General features: G+C 39.5%; 1 protein-coding gene across 1 annotated transcript in view; it reads right to left on the bottom strand.

Moving 5' to 3' along the window:
- The window catches only part of LOC124612628 (zinc finger HIT domain-containing protein 2), a 49,003-nt gene that overhangs the window by 2,263 nt on the left and 21,826 nt on the right, over positions 1-24,914 (bottom strand). Inside the window, exons 4-5 of the mRNA XM_047140924.1 lie at positions 9,053-9,167; positions 504-713 (exon numbers count right to left, since the gene is read on the bottom strand). Of these exons, the coding sequence (XP_046996880.1) occupies positions 504-713; positions 9,053-9,167 (325 nt within the window). The remainder of the gene's footprint in view (positions 1-503; positions 714-9,052; positions 9,168-24,914) is intronic.

The following is a 24,914-nucleotide window of genomic DNA, read 5'->3' as shown; positions in this document are numbered from 1 at the left end:
TTTCATTTGTAATGAAGAACTGGTTCTCTCAAACACTTACATAACTTTTCTCCTCCTTTCTGACTGCACCTTCTTTGAACATCACAAATGGATTAAGCACATAGAGGTCACCCACACCATTATTCCTTCCTCATCTGCATTGACTTAAAAACTAATTTCACATGTTGTCTTATGTTGTTTACAGGAATCTGATTATTTTTAAATTGTCAGTACACACCCTCTTCCGTAATACCACAACTGAACAGTAAAAAAGAAACCACCAGACAAAATACAAACAAATCTCAATTAAATGTAGCATAAGACTGAAGAGTGTGTTCTGGAATGAATATGTTAACAAAGAACAGTACCATATAACACTATGTGGTACAAACAACTGGACATGGTTTTAGTTATGGAAGCCTGTCCCCTATACTCTACAATTGAAGGCACACGAACTGGCACTTATTTACATATCCGTACACTTCTTTAAAGACCACAGCACTTATATGGATCTCTTTACTTACAGAAAGAATATCCTGAACTACAGCGTCAACTGCTATTTCTGTCGACTTGTAGCTAAAGTTTGCACGTAGAACACCAGAGAGCCGTTCCAGTAGACAAGCAGCTTGGAGAGGTTGTTCTTTATGATCTCCATTGAAATACCTTGCTACATAACAATATGCTGCCAGAACATTTATAATGTTCCATTTCACATCAGGAGCTGGAGGATGTTTCTGGAAAAAAAATGTAAATATAAAACACCTGGAGCTATAGGCAAATCGAAGAGTTTTTATCTATTAGTGTTATAAAATAAAACAAACTTATGAAACAATAACCTAAGTCCTACAATTAGCTTGCTGCCAATGTGAGGCTCAGTGTTTAATAGCCAGAGAGGATGACTATCAAATAACCATCAGTGCGAGGTCGTAGTCATGCAGTTTTGATAGTCAGATGCACTCATGGCAGTGTGTAGGAAATGAGTCTGTTACTCAAAGTAAGCTTGCACATGTCAATCCAACACAAGGCGCTGATGATTGTATTATCCATTAGAAAGATGATGTACATAACAAGTTCCAAGTTCGTTCCCTGTAGCCATGCAGTAAACAATAGATTGTATCTAAGCTTTTAATATGTTAGCATAGGAAGATTGCTGAACTGTAAGAAGACTAATTTGGGGATGTCACAGAATGAAGAAGCATTGACTCTGGCATCACTTACTTACCTGGAAAACATCACACAAATGTTGTACCCCACCAACACTATTGTCACAACATAAAATTCTTCTTATTCTTGATATTTAAAAGTAAACTGAAAGAATATCATTTTCAAAGCATTGATGAGATCCAAAAAATTGCATGTGATAATTTAATGCCTTTAATGGAATGCACTTCAGTATGCACCCTCTGAAAGAAAACATCTTTCAGACCAATTTGTCAAAATAGTAAGGGACTACTTTGAAGGGCACAGTACTAAAATACTGTACAATAAACAATAAAAGGAAGGTTAGGGTCTAATGTCCCACTGATGAAAACATCATTTGTAATGGAGTAAAAGTATGGCAAAGGAAATTGGCTGTGCCCATTTCAAAGTAAGTGGTTTTGGAAAACTATAGAAAATATAAAATTGGGTGGCCAGATGGGGATTCAAACTGCTGTCTTCCTGAAATAAGTCCAGTGTTCAGACAATAAAATGTTTATGGCATAATTTCAGTCCTTTTAAACATCCCTTTATCTAAAGCTTATTGGCAGATTAAAACTAAATGCCAGACCAGAATCTGAACCCAGAACAACAACAAGGCTCTGGCTAAGGTGCTTCTCTGTAGTATTCTTTCTTCCCTGAGTAAGGTATGAAGGAGTGCTTTTGTAAGGTTTGGAGAGCAGGAGACAGATTTCCTGCAAAAGGCAAGGTTCTGTATTCAAGTTCCTGACCAAAACACAGTTTTACCTGGCAGGAAGTTTCCAAAACAGCACACAATCGTCTGCAGAGTAAAAGGTTCATTGCAGGTTCCTTCTATTTATCTGTTCATAAATACGTTTCTTTATATATTTATTTTCCAAGGTAGGAGATGAGGTACTGGCGGAATTAAAGCTGTGAGGACGGGGCGCGAGTCATGCTTGGGTAGCTCAGTTGGTAGAGCACTTGCCCGCGAAAGGCAAAGGTCCCAAGTTCGAGTCTCGGTCTGGCACACAGTTTTAATCTGCCAGGAAGTATCATATCAGCGCACACTCCGCTGTAGAGCGAAAATTTCATTCTAGAAACATCCCCCAGGCTGTGGCTAAGCCATGTTTCCGCAATATCCTTTCTTGCAGGAGTGCTAGTTCTGCAAAGTTCGCAGGAGAGCTTCTGTGAAGTTTGCAAGGTAGGAGACAAGTACTCGCGGAATTAAAGCTGTGAGGACGGGGTGTGAGTCGTGCTTGGGTAGCTCAGTTGGTAGAGCACTTGCCCGCAAAAGGCAAAGGTCCAGAGTTCGAGCCTCGGTCCGGCACACAGTTTTAATCTGCCAGGAAGTTTCATATCAGCGCACACTCCGCTGTAGAGTGAAAATTTCATTCTATTTCATTTTTATTCTGTCAAAGAAAGAAAGGAAAGGCATATAATTTATTCTATACATTCTGCAAGAGGAGAGACACAATCACTATATATTGTTGATCACCAAAAGTAAATGAGGTATTACCTAAACTTTCAACAGGTGTGGCAGCATATTATTCCCATCAACTAAAGCTGAACCATTTCACAACTGTTACAGGCAGCTGAAAGAGTACTAGGCCCAGGTGAAAAGTATAAGTGCATATCTTAGCAGAGAAGCAATGACTAAAAATAAAATTAAATGATATCTGCTACGTATTATGACCCAGTAACACTAAGTCTACATGGGTAAATTTAATAAAAATCTTTCTTAATTAATACTCTGGCCAATATAAAAATTTTGCCCTGCAGACAAAATGACTCTGTAGCGCTCCTTCTCACAAATATCAAGTTTTGCTGTCCTGTGAGTTGCCACTCATTTGGCACACTGACAAAAGTTTTGATGATCAGAAGGAGCTGAAAAGAATGGATACTGTTGTCCAACTGGCTGACATTTACAATGTGTTCTCCAGCTGTGGAAATGTGAAGAACTGGATCACACATAATAGTAAAGCAGAAAGGAACAGTGGGCCTATTCTGAAACCAACATATTCACATCTCTTTGGGATTTGAAATTGTAAAAGGCTGCTCTTCAGTAAGATAAGCAAATACAGTATTTTCGTTAGGAGAGAACTATTCCACAGTAATGATGTGGGAATAAAGGACACAACTGTGAAGAAAGCAAAGAAATATTCTGTGTAAGCAATTGCTGACTGCTGTAAGGTAGCCTTAGAATTTCATTACATGTGTAACAGCTGCATATGCTCCCCCCCCCCCCCCCCCCCCCTGCCACACACACACACACACACACACACACACACACACACACACACAACATACACGCACACAACTCATCACTGAGTGGCATTTTCAAGTGTATAATTCAGTACTAAGCTATCATTGGCATATAGGTATTTTGGCTTCACTACTGTGTTGCAGTGCTTTATTTTAAGATTTTTAGATAAGCACTCTTTGTTGTAGGATTTCTTAGATATAATGTAAGCTTTGTCCACCTCGTGTGCTCTTTCCTCCATAAACAATATTTCTAAACCATTTTCCTGGACTGTTTCCACGAAATATTGTAACTTTCCCCCCATGAACCATGGACCTTGCCGTTGGTGGGGAGGCTTGTGTGTCTCAACGATACAGATAGCCGTACCGTAGGTGCAACCACAACAGAGGGGTATCTGTTGAGAGGCCAGACAAACATGTGGTTCCTGAAGAGGGGCAGCAGCCTTTTCAGTAGTTGCAGGGGCAACAGTCTGGATGATTGACTGATCTGGCCTTGTAGCATTAACCAAAACGGCCTTGCTGTTGTGGTACTGCGAACGGCTGAAAGCAAGGGGAAACTACAGCCGTAATTTTTCCTGAGGGCATGCAGCTCTACTGTACGGTTAAATGATGATGGCATCCTCTTGGGTAAAATATTCCAGAGGTAAAATAGTCCCCCATTCGAATCTCCGGGCGGGGACTACTCAAGAGGACGTCATTATCAGAAGAAAGAAAACGGGCATTCTACGGATCGGAGCGTGGAATGTCGAATCCCTTAATCGGGCAGGTAGGTTAGAAAATTTAAAAAGGGAAATAGACAGGTTAAAGTTAGATATAGTGGGAATTAGTGAAGTTCGGTGGCAGCAGGAACAAGACTTCTGTTCAGGTGAATACGGGATTATAAATACAAAATCAAATAGGGGTAATGCAGGAGTAGGTTTAATAATGAATAAACAAAATAGGAGTACGGGTAAGCTACTACAAACAGCATAGTGGACGTATTATAGTGGCCAAGATAGACACGAAGCCCATGCTTACTACAGTAGTACATAGCTAACACTTGTTCAAGAATCATAAAAGAAGGTTGTATACACGGAAGAATCCTGGAGATACTAAAAGGTATCAGATAGATTATATAATGGTAAGACAGAGATTTAGGAACCAGGTTTTGAATTGTAGGACATTTCCAGGGGCAGATGTGGTCTCTGACCACAATCTATTGGTTATGAACTGTAGATTAAAACTGAAGAAATTGCAAAAAGGTGGGAATTTAAGGAGATGGGACCTGGATAAACTGACTAAACCAGAGGTTGTACAGAGTTTCAGGGACAGCATAAGGGAACAATTGACAGGAATGGGGGAAAGAAATACAGTAGAAGACGAATGGGTAGCTCTGAGGGATGAAGTAGTGAAGGCAGCAGAGGATCAAGTAGGTAAAAAGACGAGGGCTAGTAGAAATCCTTGCGTAACAGAAGAAATATTGAATTTAATTGATGAAAGGAGAAAATATAAAAATGCAGTAAATGAAGCAGGCAAAAAGGAATATAAACATCTCAAAAATGAGATTGACAGGAAGTGCAAAATGGCTAAGCAGGCATGGCTAGAGGACAAATGTAAGGATGTAGAGGCTTATCTCACGAGGGGTAAGATAGATATTGCCTACAGGAAAATTAAAGATACCTTTGGAGAAAAGAGAGCCACTTGTATGAATATCAAGAGCTCAGATGGAAACCCAGTTCTAAGCAAAGAGGGGAAAGCAGAAAGGTGAAAGGAGTATATAGAGGGTCTATACAAGGGCGATTTACTTGAGGACAATATTCTGGAAATGGAAGAGGATGTAGATAAAGACGAAATGGGAGATAGGATACTGCGTGAAGAGTTTGACAGAGCACTGAAAGACCTGAGTCGAAACAAGGCCCAGGGAGTAGACAACATTCCATTATAACTACTGACAGCCTTGGGAGAGCCAGTCCTGACAAAACTCTACCATCTGGTGAGCAAGATGTACGAGACAGGCGAAATACCCTCAGACTTCAAGAAGAATATAATAATTCCAATCCCAAAGAAAGCAGGTGTTGACAGATGTGAAAATTACCGAACTATCAGTTTAATAAGTCACAGCTGCAAAATAATAACACGAATTATTTACAGACGAATGGAAAAACTGGTAGAAGCCAACCTCGGGGAAGATCAGTTTGGATTCCGTAGAAATGTTGGAACATGTGAGGTCATACTGACCTTAAGACTTATCTTAGAAGAAAGATTAAGGAAAGGCAAACATACGTTTCTAGCATTTGTAGACTTAGAGAAAGCTTTTGACAATGTTGACTGGAATACTCTCTTTGAAATTCTAAAGGTGGCAGGGGTAAAATACAGGGAGTGAAAGGCTATTTACAATTTGTACAGAAACCAGATGGCAGTTATAAGAGTCGAGGGGCATGAAAGGGAAGCAGTGGTTGGGAAGTGAGTAAGACAGGGTTGTAGCCTCTCCCTGATGTTATTCAATCTGTATATTGAGCAAACAGTAAAGGAAACAAAAGAAAAGTTTGGAGTAGGTATTAAAATCCAAGGAGAAGAAATAAAAACTTTGAGGTTCGCCGATGACATTGTAATTCTGTCAGAGACAGCAAAGGACTTGGAAGAGCAGTTGAGCGGAATGGACAGTGTCTTGAAAGGAGGATATAAGATGAACATTAACAAAAGCAAAACAAGGATAATGGAATGTAGTCGAATTAAGTCGGGTGATGCTGAGGGAATTAGATTAGGAAATGAGACACTTAAAGTAGTAAAGGGGTTTTGCTATTTGGGGAGCAAAATAACTGACGATGGTCGAAGTAGAGAGGATATAAAATGTAGACTGGCAATGGCAAGGAAATCGTTTGTGAAGAAGAGAAATTTGTTAACATCGAGTATAGATTTAAGTGTCAGGAAGTCGTTTCTGAAAGTATTTGTATGGAGTGTAGCCGTGTATGGAAGTGAAACACGGACAATAAATAGTTTGGACAAGAAGAGAATAGAAGCTTTCGAAATGTGGTGCTACAGAAGAATGTTGAAGATTAGGTGGATAGATCATGTAACTAATGAGGAGGTATTGAATAGGATTGGGGAGAAGAGAAGTTTGTGGCACAACTTGACTAGAAGAAGGGATCGGTTGGTAGGGCATGTCCTGAGGCATCAAGGGATCACAAATTTAGCATTGGGGGGCAGTGTGGAGGGTAAAAATCGTAGAGGGAGACCAAGAGATGAATACACTAAGCAGATTCAGAAGGATGTAGGTTGCAGTAGGTACTGGGAGATGAAGGAGCTTGCACAGGATAGATTAGCATGGAGAGCTGCATCAAACCAGTCTCAGGACTGAAGACCACAACAACAACAACAACAACAACAACAACATTGTAACTTTTTCACATGTTTAATTGGATGAACATCAGTTCTAAAAAACTTTGGATGTTAGATAAAGGCTAGTGGAAGTTAGGGAAGTTGCCGAATAGTGGTAGAAAGCAAAACACAATTTGTGACCAGGTAAGTGCAGAAATATCAATATAAATTAAATAGGGTACTGAAGGAGTATGTTTAATAATGAAGCAGACTATGTTATGGCAGATGAACTACAATGAATAGCACAGTAAATAAAATATAGCTGAGATAGAGACAAAGCTACAACTTACTATGGTAGTAAAAGTATATGCCCACTAGCTGTGTAATGACAAAGAGAGTGAAAAAGTGTATAATGAGATAAAATGAATTATTCAGTACATTAAGGGAGAGAGAGAGGGGTGAGAGGGGGGGTGAGAGAGGGGTGTGAGAGAGGTGGTGAGAGGGAGGGGGGAGAGGGAGGGGTGAGAGGGAGGGGTGAGAGGGAGGGGGGAGAGCGGGGGAGAGAGGGAGGGGAGAGGGGGGAGAGAGAGGGGGGAGGGGGATGGAGGAGAGAGAGGGAGGGAGGGAGGGGGAGAGAGGGGGAGAGAGGGGGAGAGAGAGAGAGAGAGAGAGACTGAATTTTGATAGTGAGAAAAAAAAGAGAAGAAGAAAAGCAGTAAGAAAATGTGAACTAGGTGAAAAGAAATGTACAATCATGAAAAAAGTTTGTATTTTGGAAAAGACATGGGGGAATTAGAAGATTTCAAATGGGTTATATAGTGGTAAGACAGATTTAGAAAGAAGGTTTTAAACTGCAAAACATTTCCATGAGCAGATGTGGACTCTACCGTAATTTACTGGTTATGAGGTGCAGACTAAAGTCGAATAAATTTCATAAAGGTAAGAAATTAATGAGATGGCACCTGGGCAAGTTGAGACAACCAGAAATTGCTGAGAGTTTCAAAGAGAGCATAAGGCAACAACTAGGCAATAACTAACTGAAAGGGTGGAAAGGAATTAAATAGGTGGTGAAGCCAGCAGACAGAAAAAACAAAGCCGAGTAAAAAACCTTGAATAACATAGGAAATATAAAATTTTATTGATATTAACAGAAAGTATAAAAATGCAGCAAGTGGAAGAGGCAAAAGAGACAGCTAATGAAGGAACTGACAGGAAGTGCAAATTGGCAAAGTAAGAATGGCTAGTGGATAAATGCAAAGCTGTAGATGCATGCATGATTATAGCAAAGGCAAATGTCGCTATAAAAAAAACCTTTTGGAAAATTCCAGCTTTGTAAACATAAGGAGCCTGTACTAAGCAAAAGAGAAATGACTGAAAGGACTACATAAAGAGGTAGAAAAAGCTTTGTAAAACACTGTGGAAAGAGAAGAGGAAATGTATAAAGATAGTTGATTGATGCAACACTGAATTCGACGAAACACTTAGAGACTTAAAACAAACATGGCACCTGGAATAGACGCCATTTCCTCAGTATTATTAAGATCCTTGGAAGAACTGGCACAACCGAACAGTTCCACCTGGTAAGCTGGTTATGTGAGACAGTTGAAATACCTTCAGGTTTCAAGAAAAATGTAATAATCCCACTACCAAAGAGGGTGGGTGCTGACACGTGCGAGTATTTCTGAACTATCAGTTTAATTAGTCACACTCATAAAAAAACCCTAATAATAATTATCTATAAAAGGATGAAATGACTGACAGAATACAACCTGGGGGAAAGAGCTTTTTGACAGAACTTGACTAAGACTGTCGGTTGATAGAACACGTCCCGAGGCATCAAGGAATAGTTCATTTGAAAATAGAGAGAGGTGTGGAGGTTAAAACTGTTGAGAGATATCAAGATTTGAATAATGTGAACAGGTTCAAAAGGACATAGGATGCAATAGTTATGTGGATATAAAAAAAGTTACGCAATGTAGACTAGCACACACAGCAATATCAAATTGTTTTTGGACTGACGACGGCGAAAATAATTAGTGTTCAGACTTTTATTTTATAAATTATTCTTGCTGCTCATGTAACTAAATTATTGTGTAACTTAGCTATATTTTAAGTAACATAGTAATTAATGGATTCAGCCTTTGTATTAAGCAAATATGCACTTCAGAACCTGCAACACCAGAACTGATTTATAATGGGCAAAAGAGATTGCGTTTGCAAAATATATTGTTGCAATAAAATCATGGTGTAATGTTACTCAAAACCTTTGTTACACATTGAAGTTAAAAAGAAATGACCAGTAAAAAGTATAAACTGAATTACCACAAAATATTCAGAAAGAGAAGTATCTATAATTCACCGATAAATGTGAAAAATGAGGGATGCCAGTCTTTAGCGGAGGGCAAGTTTTTATGTACGACTCCTCTTCAGTACAACATGCTTCATCTAGTTCCTGCACAAGAGCTTTCTCTTTTCTGTAACAAACAAACAGATTACCTGGAGTTTCCATTGTTTGATTTCGACAGACAAATAGATTAGGTATATAAACATGTATATCACATTTGAAAATCAGGAAACATTCAAAAGTTAAAAAAAGGTAATGTTAGAGTCATAAGAAGTTTTGTAAAAATATGAAGAGTAAATAGAATAACAATCATGCCATCTATATTTTAATTATGTTTATCATGATTGTAATTATGTTTATCATGATACATGAAACAAATAATTGAAGTAGCAATTGAGGAAAAATGGCTACTAAAGTTAACAATGGACATATTTTATTTAAAAAGAACATGACAGGGAGGAAATTCAGATGTAGGCTTTATTGTAAACAAGAAAATTAAAAACAACATTACAGTACAGAATATAGGACTCGTTTGAGGAAAAAAATCATTCAAACCTGCTCATCAATGTGATCACATTCTGATACAGAGGCAGAAACTCCTACAGAGACTGAAAGAAACTGATAAATGACAAAGAAACTCACTTCAAGATGAAAACAGAATATTTTAATTCAAAAATTCAGTAAAAACAAGAATGGTTCTTCAGAGGGAAACTGTGTATGACAACACAGAACCTAACAATTATGTAAGCATTATAGGAACAAATTCAATGCTTAGTGTAGTTAAAGAGAACAATCACATACACACTGTTAATCATGAAAATAAAATTTCAAAAGTCTACATTCCTAGTGGAGTCACCCAAGAGTCAGTCTTCCTACGTATAGCTCACAAGAAAGCCCATGAAAGTAAAATTAGAGAGATTTAAACTCATAAAGACACTTACAAACAATTGTGTTTCCTGTGGATGATTCGTGACTGGAAAAGGAAAATGGGAGGGGTGGGTGGGGGAGAGTGACAATGGTACACAAAGTTACTCTCTGCCCTGCACCATAAGGTGACTTGGGCATCACAGATGTAGATGTACCTGTAGAAATTAAATTCCAGAAGTAGTGCCACATGAAATGTTTACAGCCATTCAAGGTTTGAGCAACGGAAAGGCACCAGGAGGTCACAGTGTTTCAACAGAAAAGATTAACGCTAGATGCAAAGCAATACAAAAGTAACTGACAAAACTAACATACAGAACTTCTGTAGAGGAAGAGAACAATATGCAAAACATTTGTTTTTAATCAATGAAAGGAACAAGCTGGTTTTGGAACTGGGTACAGACAAAAGTCATGGACAAAATTGCAAAACAGAGCAATATGTGTGAATTAATATTTTTTTACATCAGTTCAAATATTTTGAGAAAGCTTTTGAATCAATTTCGATAATAACTGAAGTAAAAGCCCTTCAAAAACTATGCATTCACTCAACTTATATTATTATTGAATGTTGAAACATGTTTTGATCACCAAAATAATTTTATTTATCAACACATAATGCATTTTGGGAGAATCCTTCAGATCTGAGGCATGAAACATCATGCAATGCATGACAATACATTTGCAAGAACAAAGAGAAGCTGGGAAACTGCCTTTTAAAATAAATATTTCCGTAACACTAACAGAACCCAAGTGACATCTGGACAGTTCAAAATGGTACAAGATAAGAATTTTACCAGGAGGAGGAATTAGTGACAGTGATGCCTCTGATAACAGGCATAATTGTTATACAAAATACACTTATTAAAAATACACACACACACACACACACACACACACACACACACACACACACACACACACACACACGAAACTAGCTCAATAATTGCTGAAGTATTGACCGGTGTTATGTCTCCTGTCTAAATTCTGAAGACAAACTAATCATCACTGTATTAATGGAGTCAAAAAATGTGGAAAGATTACATCTTCTATGTGTTGGGTTCATTATTTGAAATTTGTCACTAAATCAAGTTGTAGCAGGAAGCCATACAACAAAGAGAAGCAGCACTACTACTGATGTAAAATCTAGGTCAGTACCTTGCAATTGGTGCCTGTCAGTTGAGAATGGGTTTCCACCTTGGCACCACAAAAAGAACTCATGGGCTGTAGGACTACATGGACTGAATGTGGCAGTGAAAAATGTATTGACAGTAATATTAAGCTTTTACAAAGATTTAACGGCAGATGCTGAAGTGAGGAGCAGTTACTTATGGTTGTATCACACAATCAGTGGAAACGAGTCAAGAGTTTGAAGCTATGCAAGTGTTCAATATACAAAGTGGGTATATTTGTGATAAGACTGAACAGTGCACTGACAAATATAACAGAGGAAACAACCGTAGATTTGATGCCTCACAGATAAGCTGCACAAAGATTTTCAACTGACAAGCAGAAGGAATTTACCAACCAAAGGAAAGCCACCATATTGTAAGGGGCTCCAGCCAACAGCAAGACAAGGAGATCATCACCATATCTACAGAGCAGCAACTAACAGAGAGATGATTTGATGTCAAAAATAAGCTTGGCAGGAGGAGAAAATACATTGTATCAACAACCAACACAGAGAAAAGTATAAAGCAAAAGCGTTTGATTTTTTGTTAAGCGTACATTAGCTATTCCCAAAATGAGTGACAAAGTTCAGAATAATGCAACAATTTTAATCATATTGGCGGGATACATCCAGTTGATTGTCATGCTGTCCAGACAGTTGCCGTAGTTGCTGGTGGCATGCTCCCTTGTGTTTGTTTGAAATGGCCCTGACTGCCACACATTTATGTTCCCACAATCATTTGCTCACACCTGACAACGAAGCTTTATGTTTCAAAACTGGTTGTGGAATAAATTAACAAAATTACTAGCAACTGAAGTGGATTTTTATTCTATAAATAGAAAGGCAAATAGTTAGGACTGATGCAAGTAAAGCTGAGATAAAATGTAAGCCATTAGGGAATGAAAACGTTGAAGTAGTATTATGTGACAAAGTAAATGCAGTGGTGATGAAATTACCAGCAATAAATGTATTCAGAATTTCTGACTGTACAGAAGGCAACTTTCAATGCATATGTGATGTTTAATGGAATGGTATTTGTGAAATCTGAAATATTTGAAGACTTCTATGTGTTCGTATTACACTTAGATGTAGATTATTAATAAATGTAGAGTTCACTCATTGCTTTAAAACTAGGCTGGGGAGCAGGGGCTGATGAATTTTGAGCAAATGAATAGTATGAGGTTCGCTGATCTTTAGTGAATAAACTACTTGGTAAATAGTGCCTTCCGAGCTGGATGAAGTCATTCTTCCTTTTTTGGTTCACTCTCTTCTTCCATTATTCGTCAGCTGATCATAAGAGAATGTACTGTAATAATATTTTCAATCAGTACTAGAATGTAAATGTAATTTTTGTGTGTTGATAAGCAATGAAAGTTTCCAACAGATAGAAGTAAAAAATATTTAAATGTAACGTCAGTTAAATTTTGTGAAAAATGTTTTATTTTATTTTGTCTTTGCGTCCAATAACAATGAAATAATGAGTCTCTTTCAGCCAAAAAGTACATTAAATATGATGTAAGTCACAATATGAAAGAATGAGAAATTTAACAAAATATGGGAAAATTGAACAGAATCTTGAGTGTTCAAAATTGTCTGAAAGTATTATTAGAAAATTAAAGAAAATGGTAAATATGAAAAAGTGACAAGGAATTTGCACTAGTTATAGGCAAAAGGATATTATCTTCTGTTTGGATTGGTGTGGTGATTTTATGTGGGAGGTATTCTTGGGGCACTGGACAGCTACACATGGTGTCAGAGTGGGGAGGGGCTCAGGGTCTGCAGAGCAGGGCAGTATGCCATGGACCTCCATCCATGGAGAAGTTCCACGATCATGGGACTCGGTAATTGTGGAATCGTATAACACAGAACTAAATCTGACTCAGAATCATAAGGAGAGTTTGTTCTTGTTATTAGCTAGTTGTATAAAGTTACTATCAATCGACTGGAATAACAAACCCTATGTATGAGCCTACCAGTCCCTCTTACTATGTAACAGTAGTCAGTTCACAGGAAAAGTCTAATGGAAGGTGGGGTCCATCCAAAATGAGTAAGAAGATCACTCCAAGAAGAAGAGAACCCTCACAAGCAGCAGTAGAGGGAAAGATTTCATATATTAAATTAAGTTCTATTTGTGTCAGCATTTGAGAGTAATGTTACAGCCATGTGTTCTTCAGTTTAAAGCGAAATTAATTTCAGTTGCCTATATGACAATGCATTTTGAGTAACATGTCCTTCAGGCAAGAGTGAAGAAAAATATATTGTTTAAAGTGAAATAATGGTTAGATTACATTCTATTTTGTCTGTTACGTAAAGAAATGTGAAGTTGGTCAGTAATATTCTTTTTTGTTGCTGTGCAGTCATTTTTGTGAGAAAAGCAAAGCAGCAATTTGAAGTTCAATGATGAAGTAAATGATGTAATAAAGTAGCTTCTGAAATAGTAAAGTACATAAAGCAACAAGATATAATTGAGTATCTGAAGTAACAAGGCATATGAAGTATACAGAGTAATGATGTGTTGTGCCATGGCCTTGTCTGGAGAACTGAACTGCCTGGCACCAATGCAGCAAAATGACACATAGTGGGTGAGGTGCCATCATTATGGTGACTGTGTACTGTGAAGTAAAAATCCAATGCAGCAAAATGACACCACAGTGGGTGAGGTGCTAACATTATGGTGACCGTGTACTGTGAAGTAAAAAGAGATACTCAGAGTATGAGGATACTTATTCAGTACACCAACGCTGCAAAATACGGCCACCACAACCACTGAAAAGCAAAGCTGAACCACCTTTCAGCTACAACAGGGCACCTGGCAAAGCTGACCGGCCAAGAAAAGCAGACCAAGTAAAGTCACTATTAATTCATGGTGGCAAGTGACTGTTCTAACTTGTAACGTTTTCCTGGCTAAAGCATCAGCAAGAGGAAAGCACTAGTCGCTCTGGTTTGCATAAATAGTACTTGAATCAGACCCTCCCTCTCTCTGACTGTTCTCAAAGGTTCTCAGATAGTATACAGGTATGTATGTGATGCTGACCTATGCTGCTAGCATCAGCCTCTAACTTTGAGACGAAGACTGTTCACAATACACAGTGCTGCGGCCACTCACAAACTATGGACTTACACTTTGGAAGTTGCCGGCACTCACCTGAACAAAAGAGTGTACACTAGCTGCTTGTCATCTTTTCACTGCCAAGTCACCTACTGGATGACTACCTCCTGAGGACACCCACCACACCTGTGAGATGTGTGTTCAAGTCCGGATTGGTAGCTGCCTTGCTAACTTGTCATTGCACTCCAGTCCATGAGGACCACCCCACTGATGACCGCCACCCAGAGCAGGCACACGTCTTCGATGTCGATCATGCTGGGGCGATGGTTTGAATACCTATGCTGTAGTCCACGGTTTGAGGTGGGCAAGCAGTCTATCGGCTGCAGTGCACACTGACTGTCACTTCTTCTGACATCAGTGGGTGACGCCTATGCACATCACTACCCAGGTAGACCTGCAGATGGTGGCTCGCCGAGCTTCTGTGTCTCACTACATTATCCCCAGGGTAAACGCCTCTGAACTTAACATGTGTAAAGTATACCAGCAGAAGACACAACCAATGTCTTCCCTGCATGATAAAAATGGTGATGTCACTGATGTCAATGATGAAGTAAATGATGTAGTAAAGTAGCTTCTGAAATAGCCACTAAAGCAGAGTAACTAAATACAGTTTTCCAAAACTCCTTTGCCAAAGAAGGCGAAGCAAATGTTCCAAAATTAGAGTCTCGATTAACGACCAACATGAGTAACTTAGCAACAGATATCCTCAGCGTAGTGAAGCTGCTTAAATCACTTAATAAAGGCAAGGCCTCCAGTGTGCACTGTATACCAGTCAGGTGCCTTTCAAAGTATGCTGATACAACAGCTCGATACTTAGCAATCGTATACAACTGCTCGCTCATCGAAAGTTCTGCACCTAAAGATTGGAAAGCTGCAAGTCACACCAATGCCCAAGGAAGAAAATAGGTGTAATCCACTGAATTACAGAACCACATGACTAACACTGATTTGCAGTACGATTTTGAACGAATACTGTGTTCACACATTATGAATTATCTCGAAGATAACAATTTATTGACAAACAGCCAGCACACAGTCAGAAAATATTCTTGTGAGACACAAGCAGCTCTTTATTCTCATGAAGTAATGAGTGCTATTGATGGGGGATGTCAAATTGAGTCCATATTTTTAGATTTTGAACCCATTACTCACAAACATCTTCTAATCAAATTGCATGTGTATGGAGCATGGCCTCAGTTGTGCAACTGGATTTATAAGTTCCTGTCAGAAAGGTCACAGTTTGGAGTAATTGATGGAAAGTCATCAAATGAAACAAAAGTAATATACAGCATTCCCCTTGGAAGTGTTATAAGCCCCCAGCTGTTCCTGATCCTTATAAATGACATAGGAGACAATCTGAGCAGCCATGATGCTGTCATTTACCATCCTGTAAAGTCATCAGATGATCAAAACCAGTTGCAAAAGGATTTAGACAAGATATCTGTATGATGTGGAAACTGCAATTGACTCTAAATAATGAAAAGTGTGAAGTTGTCTGCATGAGTACTAAAAGAAATCCACTAAATTTATGTTACACGATAACTATAAAGGCTGTAAATTCAATTAAGAACTTACAAATTACAATTACAAATAACTTAAATTGGAAAAATCACATTATGTTGTGTGTAAAGCAAACCAAAGACTGTGATTTATTGGCAGAACACTTAGAAAGCTTAAATGTATTAATTTGAGGTAAGGGATCCTGGTTTGGAAATGTACAGGTATTGTTGTTGCTAAGACTGTAGGGTAAGTAACTTTTAGAGGTAGCTCTTAAGGTATGCATTTAGAATACATATTTACTGGACTTTTTTTCTTATTTTGGTCCATACTACCTCCTCCAAAAATATGAGTATAGAAACCAAAGATCTTTTTCATTATTTAAAAACATATCACAAAATCAAATTACAGCAGGAAGTGAAACAAGAAAGAGAAGCTGCACTACTACCAAGGTAAAATCCATACAAGCAACCTTACAAATCCATGCTGAAAAGCTGGTACATTGGAAGAGAGCATATTTTTATCTATTTTCTTGTTCCTTCTTTCGCTAATGAATTTGATCTCATTTATCATATCACTATCAATGTTTCTCACTCTTTAAAAATATCTGTTTACTCACAGTCATCTCTTCTCTTCTCTTTTCTTTTTGTGTAGCCTTTTCCTACTTCATTCACAACATTGATTTCATTTCACAATAATTTGCAGCACTGACTTCTAACCTCATCTTGTACATATAAGTGGTTTCTTTGTTTCATTATTTTATTCACTTATTTGTTATCCTACTTGTGATTTTTAAGATGTCTCTCTCTCTCTAGTATCAGTAATCATTTCAATGACTGCAGATCTTCTCATCTTTGGTGAACTTAAAGCCACTGAGGCTAATTAATAATTATTTTCGAGAGAGAGTAATGCGTTCAAAAATATAACTTTATTTTTGCATCTCGTTGAACACAGGAACAATACCAAAGCCAAGACATAAATAAAGAGATGGCATAGTGCTACCCAGATGACTGAGTCCGTGTAAGCTGTTGAAAACCTCTTTCCGTAGTTGCCTTGGAATGAAAGGCCTGGGTTTGTTCATAGCTATGTCACACTGTATCTTCACATTTGTGCCAGCCAGCTGGATTAATTTTAACTAAAGTCCAGTTGTGAGTCATTAGCTTGTGCTGCAGCTAATTTATCATAGTCTGTGGTTTGTGAAACAGCAGAGACCCGCGATACGAAATTGGCGACTATGTTTTCAGCTCCCTTGATATGCTTGATGTCTGTAGTAAATTAATTGATGTATTCTAAGTGGCAAAATTGACGTGGAGAACAGTTATCCTGCGGCTTACTGAATGCAAAGGTTATTGGTTTATGGTCGGTGTATACCATAAATGCTCTTGCCACTGCATAGGGGCGAAAGTACCAGATAGCTTCATATATCGCTAATAGTTCTCTGTCGTATGCGCTCCATTTCCTTTGTGGGTCTGTAAGTTTTTGTGAGAAAACACTCAAAGGCTGCCATTTGTCATTTACTTTCTGGTGCAGTGTGGCTCCCAATGAGTCTTGGCTGGCATCGACTACTATTGACAGAGGTGCTTTTGGTACCGGATGAGTAATGAGTACTGCTTTTCGTAAGTCGGCCTTTATGTGTTGAAATGCTCTCTTCATGTCCACGTTCCATTACAATGGTCGTTTGCCATTTGCATTTTTACCTGCGAGAGCGTCTGTCAAGGGCACTTGTACTAGTGCATCTCGCGGCAAATGCTGTCTATAGAAATTTACCATGCCTAAAAATTTTCTTAGTTGTTGGTAAGTCTCGGGGCGGTTTATGTTGTCGATTACTGCTACCTTGTCCTTTCGCGGGCATATGACCTCCGCCAAAACGTCATATCCTAGAACTGTCACTTGCCATTTTCGCAGTTTGCTTTGTTGACTATTATTCCGTACTGATTTATGCAGGCGAACACTGTGGATAGTTGCTTCTTGTGTGCTTCTGCCATCGTTAATGAGATTAATATGTCATCAAGATATGCGAAGCATCCTTTCAACCCGTGCAACACTTCATCAATAAATCGTTGCCATGTTTGAGCTGTGTTCTTTAACCCGAAAGGCATTTGGACATATTTGAAAAAACCGAAAGGTGTTGTAACTGCTGTTTTCGGTATGTCTTCTTCTGCGATCAGTATCTGATGATAAGCTTTTTTACAATCAATAATGCTAAAGATTGCTGCCCCAGCTAATTGAGTTGGGAATTCGCGAGTATTAGGCACTGGGTAACGATCTGGTATAGTACATGCATTTAACTTCCTGTAATCACGACATGGTCTCCATGACCCATATTTTTTCTTTACCAAATGTATGGGTGATGCCCACAGGCTGTCTGATCTACATATGACGCTTGATGCCAGTAATGCCTCGAATTCTGCTTTCACTGCCACGAATTGATCGGGTGCTAACCTGCACGGTCATTGATGTATTGGCTGACCGGGCGTGGTGTAAATGCAGTGTACAGTTTTGTGAGTTACTGTGGATTTTTCTGTGACCATGTTATCATTTACGGCTTGTGACACTGCGTCACAGTTATGCTTGCCAGCACAATAAGTGTCACATGCCGTGATGCCTTCTATTGTCTCTTGATTTCGTTTAATCTGTGCATTAGCAAGATCTGTGGTAATGTGCATGTCACAAAGAAAGTCTGCACCCAATATTGCGTCTGACACTTCTGCTAGAATGAAGGTACACTGACTGTTTTGTGAGAAACCTAAAGCGACTTCAATTTTAAGTGTGCCATGAGCAACAATGGGCAACTTATCTGCTGCAGTTAATTGCATCAATAGAGTGCCATCCATTCCCTGATAGCCAGTAAAGGGGAGCACACTCGCATCAGATCCTAAGTCTATTAGGTAGCAACGGTTCGACTTGACTTCTCTGACATAAAGGTGTTTGAAGGTGGTAAGACGTTACTCACCCGTCTGTAGTTTGCGTCTATCTCACCTCGTTGTTCAGGCACACTTCTGTGCTAACGCGGCCCGCTGAGCCTACTGCCGGCTGCCGCTCACGTTTGGGTATGTACATGGCTGCGAAAACTTTGTTGCTCTATCCGCGAAGCGGTGATGGTACCAACACACCCGTTCTTGTTGAATTTCGCTGTTGGCCTTGCTGTTTTCATTCTGTAACAATTGTGAGACCTGTTGCTGCAATAATGTCATCTGTCTTGTCAGTTCTTGTATTTGTTTGTTGATGTTCGTATGCTGAGTCTTCTGTATTGCTGCTATCACTTCTGACGCTTCTTCCCCGTTAAAGATTGCCATGCAAGCCATCTGTGGATTGCCTATGGTTGCATGGACTTTGTCTGCTATCTCCAAGAGGTTCTGCATGTTGTCTTTTTCATGAGTTACTAGTGCGGCTTTTACCATGCTTGATAATTGATCTAGCCAGATGTGTTTGAGCGTTGCATCTGAAAATTCTTCTGCATTGACAATACCGCGCAAATGCTTCCAAAATTCCGACGGTGTCCTGTCACCTACAGCTTCTTCTTTAAGTACTGGCCATATGCGTTGATTTAACGTTTTACGCATTTTGGTGAGTAAAACATTTTTCAATTCTGCTGGAGGTCAGAGTATCACATCTCCTGCTGCGGTTGCTGCTCTAACATCCAGCGCAAACACTGCTATCACAAACTTCGTCTGCTCATCATGGATCTTGCTTTGGGCGAACGTGAGTTCAACCACGGCAAACCATAACTGCAGTTTGTCCGGCAGGAACAGCAGTGTTTGAATTTTTATGTGCTGCATGTTTTCTGTTGTGCTGTCGGTTTGTACGGCCGCACGCATGTTTAATGTTGGAGTAATAGGCATCTCCAATACTAACTTCAGTGCTTCAAGTTGTTCATGTATCTGTTCTTGAAGGTTCAAGAGGTGCACCTCTTCATTCCTCTGTGAACTTTCTAAAGTTGCTGAATTCTCTTGTTTGTACATCATAATTTTCTTTATGTTCACTGTTTGGGGTCACCACTAAGGCCACTGAGGCTAATTAATAATAATTTTTGAGAGAGAGTAATGTGTTCAAGAACATAACTTTATTTTTGCACATCACTGAACATAGGAACAATTCCAAAGCCAAATATATATATATATATATATATATATATATATATATATATATATATATACACACACACACACACACACACACACACACACACACACACACACACACTCCTGGAAATGGAAAAAAGAACACGTTGACACCGGTGTGTCAGACCCACCATACTTGCTCCGGACACTGCGAGAGGGCTGTACAAGCAATGATCACACGCACGGCACAGCGGACACACCAGGAACCGCGGTGTTGGCCGTCGAATGGCGCTAGCTGCGCAGCATTTGTGCACCGCTGCCGTCAGTGTCAGCCAGTTTGCCGTGGCATACGGAGCTCCATCGCAGTCTTTAACACTGGTAGCATGCCGCGACAGCGTGGACGTGAACCGTATGTGCAGTTGACGGACTTTGAGCGAGGGCGTATAGTGGGCATGCGGGAGGCCGGGTGGACGTACCGCTGAATTGCTCAACACGTGGGGCGTGAGGTCTCCACAGTACATCGATGTTTTCGCCAGTGGTCGGCGGAAGGTGCACGTGCCCGTCGACCTGGGACCGGACCGCAGCGACGCACGGATGCACGCCAAGACCGTAGGATCCTACGCAGTGCCGTAGGGGACCGCACCGCCACTTCCCAGCAAATTAGGGACACTGTTGCTCCTGGGGTATCGGCGAGGACCATTCGCAACCGTCTCCATGAAGCTGGGCTACGGTCCCGCACACCGTTAGGCCGTCTTCCGCTCACGCCCCAACATCGTGCAGCCCGCCTCCAGTGGTGTCGCGACAGGCGTGAATGGAGGGACGAATGGAGACGTGTCGTCTTCAGCGATGAGAGTCGCTTCTGCCTTGGTGCCAATGATGGTCGTATGCGTGTTTGGCGCCGTGCAGGTGAGCGCCACAATCAGGACTGCATACGACCGAGGCACACAGGGCCAACACCCGGCATCATGGTGTGGGGAGCGATCTCCTACACTGGCCGTACACCACTGGTGATCGTCGAGGGGACACTGAATAGTGCACGGTACATCCAAACCGTCATCGAACCCATCGTTCTACCATTCCTAGACCGGCAAGGGAACTTGCTGTTCCAACAGGACAATGCACGTCCGCATGTATCCCGTGCCACCCAACGTGCTCTAGAAGGTGTAAGTCAACTACCCTGGCCAGCAAGATCTCCGGATCTGTCCCCCATTGAGCATGTTTGGGACTGGATGAAGCGTCGTCTCACGCGGTCTGCACGTCCAGCACGAACGCTGGTCCAACTGAGGCGCCAGGTGGAAATGGCATGGCAAGCCGTTCCACAGGACTACATCCAGCATCTCTACGATCGTCTCCATGGGAGAATAGCAGCCTGCATTGCTGCGAAAGGTGGATATACACTGTACTAGTGCCGACATTGTGCATGCTCTGTTGCCTGTGTCTATGTGCCTGTGGTTCTGTCAGTGTGATCATGTGATGTATCTGACCCCAGGAATCTGTCAATAAAGTTTCCCCTTCCTGGGACAATGAATTCACGGTGTTCTTATTTCAATTTCCAGGAGTGTATATATAAAAAGAGATGGCATAGTACTAGAACAAAACCAAAGAACAAATACGTCGTAAATAACATTCTTCACAGAATAAATGCCAAAGTCCACTGTGCGATTTCATTGTGTCACCAGGCAGTTCCTACAAACTCTCATGCTGAGCATCATTTTATGCTGTTGCTCAATCTACTGGTTGCAGTCCTTGAGAACTTCAAATTTTCACCACTGCACATTTAATTGATCAGTGCTTTTTCTTTCTGTGCCATATATTATATTTAGTCTTTTACATTAAATATACCTCCAAATGACTAGTAGATTATATTCTGATTCCATATCTGAATGTGAACATCTCTGGAAGTGTGGTGTGATCATGTCACAGCTTAGATTATTATTACATCTTTAGTCTGTATTTTCTTTATTAACTAAGGAGGCATGGGGGGGGGGGGGGGCAAAAATTGCCTGCAGTATTTCTTTTATTTTTGTAATATACCTATTTGTTGGCGTGAAGAAGCAAGAATTTAGGCAGTTGTAGAAAAATATCTAGGGTATGTGCTGTCATGGTTTTATAATTTTTGTGAATTATTTAAATCTACCTATTATATTTAATTTAAGTGTGGGCAGTTTTTGCCCCAAAATGCAGTTTCTGACTGTTGGTATTGCTGTATTGTGTTGCCATTATTGTTTTGAAATAAATCTCCTTTGTTGTTCAAGCAGTTGTACATTACTTGCAGTTCTAACAAAATGTCTTGTCATTATCAGAGGTTTCTCACAGATATAGAGATGCCAGCTATAATAAATGAAGCAAGTGAAGGTGTGAAAATGATCCAGAAGATGATGGTTCAGTTGTGACATATGATAGTGACACAGCAATTGAAAATGAGTCAAGTTCACAGAGTTCATCCCCTGATGAACAGCATGCAGCTACTTCCAGCATCACTGTTACAGCAAAAAGCGGTAGGGAATATATTACTGCGCCTCCAAGGCAAGTACGCAGGTCAGTACAAAATATAGTGAATTTTCGTGAAGGTTTGACTCATGAATGCCTGACCTCTAGTGTGTCAGAATCTTTCAAAAAGTTTATAACGCCCGAAACAATGAAGATTATCTCGGACTATACAAACCAAGAAGCTCGTAATAAGAACTTAAAACTTACACCCATAGAAGAAATGTAGGCCTTCATTTGTATTTTGAAACTCATGGGCACAAATAATGACACTAGACTGCCTCTTGAGGACTTATGGGGGAAAGTACTGGGAAAGAATATCTACATAGCTACAATGAGTCGTATTCCATGTGGAGAACTTCTGTCCATGATAAGATTTGATGATAAAGAAACAAGAACCGCAAGACGAAAGTAGGATAATTTTTCCCCCTTCATGAAGTTTTTGACAAAATTGATGAAATGTTTGTGAAATACTACATACCAAGTGCATATCTAACGATCGATGAAATGCTCTCCCTATTTCGAGGAAGATGTCCCTTTAAGATCTTTATGAGAGACAAGCCTGGGAAGTATAGCATATTGATTAGGATGTTATCAGATGCACACAACCAGTATGTTCTAAAAATGGAAGTCTATGCAGGGACGGATGAAAGACCTGCCGAGGAATAGAGTTCAAAGGCAGTTGTTAGACGCCTAGTGAATCCACTGGCAGGAATTGGAAGAAATTTAACAACAGATCATTATTATACATCCATAGACCTAGCCGAGGAGCTTTACAATGATGACAAGTTAACTTTGGGGGGGGGGGACATTGAAGAGCAACAGAAAACACATACCAGAACAGCTAAAGATGATGCAGGGTCGAGAGCTATATTCCTCTAAGTTCTTATTCACAGATCCGAAAACAGGGAATGCACCGGTTACCTCAGTTTCATACATCTCCAAACTGAAGCCTACTAAGAACCTACTTCTTTCCATACAACACAATGATAACAAGGTGGATGAATCGACAGAGAAAAAAAAGACAAACATCAATCTCTACTACAATGAAACCAAAGGGAGCATAGACAGCATTGATCAAATGATGCGACATCATTCAGTAAAACGAGGGATGAGAAGGTGGCCATTGTCTCTCTTTTTCACCTTGATAGATATGGCCTGTCGCAATGCTGGAACAATTTTCGTGATAAACAACCCAAACTGGAATAAGAAGAAGCATAACGTAAGAAGGCTGTATCTGCTAGAATTGGGTCAACAATGCGTTAGGTCAACTGTGGAAGAGAGAGCAAAGAATATCATGGGTTTACAAAAGCCTATAATCTCTGTAATGGAAAGTGTTCTAGGGAAAATGCTGCCCAGCATTACTGCAACTGTTCAGTCTATTGAATTTTATTCAAGGGGAAGATGTCACATCTGTTTGAAGAGTAAAAACTCTAAAGAGGAAAAAGACAAGATGACAAAAGTGCCTATAGTTTGTTGCAGGTGTTCCTGTGTTCCACTCATTCTGCAAAAACAATCATATGCAAAGGTTGTGAAATTAAAAGTGAAAGTGAGTAGGAAGGAAAACTCAACTGTAATTTCTGACTTTGATTTTCTGTTTTCTTATTTGTGGTTTGATATTGTATGTTCTCTTATGATTTCTTAATATAAGTCTGATTTATGTGAAAGTGTTAGTTTCATGATAAAAATATAATAATATTTCTCACATTCATTACTTTATTTATGGAATTTTTATGTTATATTGTTCCTGAAAACTATGGAAAGTGTGTTGCAACCTAGTAAAGAAATTCCTAGTTCATTAAATAATCAAAACAAAACAAACCAACAAACAAAAGTTAAAAAATGAAAAGAATGTGAGGGCAGTTTTTGCCCCCCTTAGACATCCATGTGACAGATCCGAGATTAGTGGTGCTAGAGTTAATAACAGTATTTGTGACAACCTTTGCACAAAATTTCAGGTTTGTAACTGATTTCATTTTTCTGCCTCGATAATCCAGCTTTCATTTCCCTTCTCCACTACAGTATTGCAGTCTCTGATAATACAACATTCCTCCCTTTCACATAAATTGCTGATCTATGCACATTACTTCTGCCTGTGAGTTAACCCATAAACTTGTAAAATAGTTATTAATGTATCTTCAGTTTCAATTTTGAGAAAAATAGCCTTTCATAATTGACTCTGCTTATATAACATTATATTACTCACTTCTTATTACTGTTAAAGATTAGCACCTTTTATATATTTAATAAAAAAATATTTCTCCTCCTTTCATTTACCTGTGCTATGCTCAGTCTTAAAATCTGTCACACCAGATTTTCTGACAACATCACAGGACAGAAGTTATGCTTTTACTTGCATGTTTTACAGAGTAACATTGGTAAAGGTTGTCACAAGGTATGACAGGAATGCCACAACATGCATCAAATGCTGGTTGCACCAATCCAACAAAAGAGCAACAGCCAGAAAATGTATTTCATAGGAAACAGTTGAAGTAATTGTGAAAAATCCTAATGTGAATATGACCAAAAGAACAGCAACTGTAATTGCAAATAGTCATAAGAGTTCTGTCATAACAATAAAAACAATATTATGAGCACATGATATGTAGCCAAAATCAATATTTCAGCTGT

The sequence above is a fragment of the Schistocerca americana genome, chromosome 4 (genome assembly GCF_021461395.2).
Source record: "Schistocerca americana isolate TAMUIC-IGC-003095 chromosome 4, iqSchAmer2.1, whole genome shotgun sequence".
NCBI lineage: Eukaryota > Metazoa > Arthropoda > Insecta > Orthoptera > Acrididae > Schistocerca > Schistocerca americana.
The sequence above is the reverse complement of the archived record's forward strand: the minus strand, read 5'-3'. Positions and strand labels throughout refer to the sequence as shown.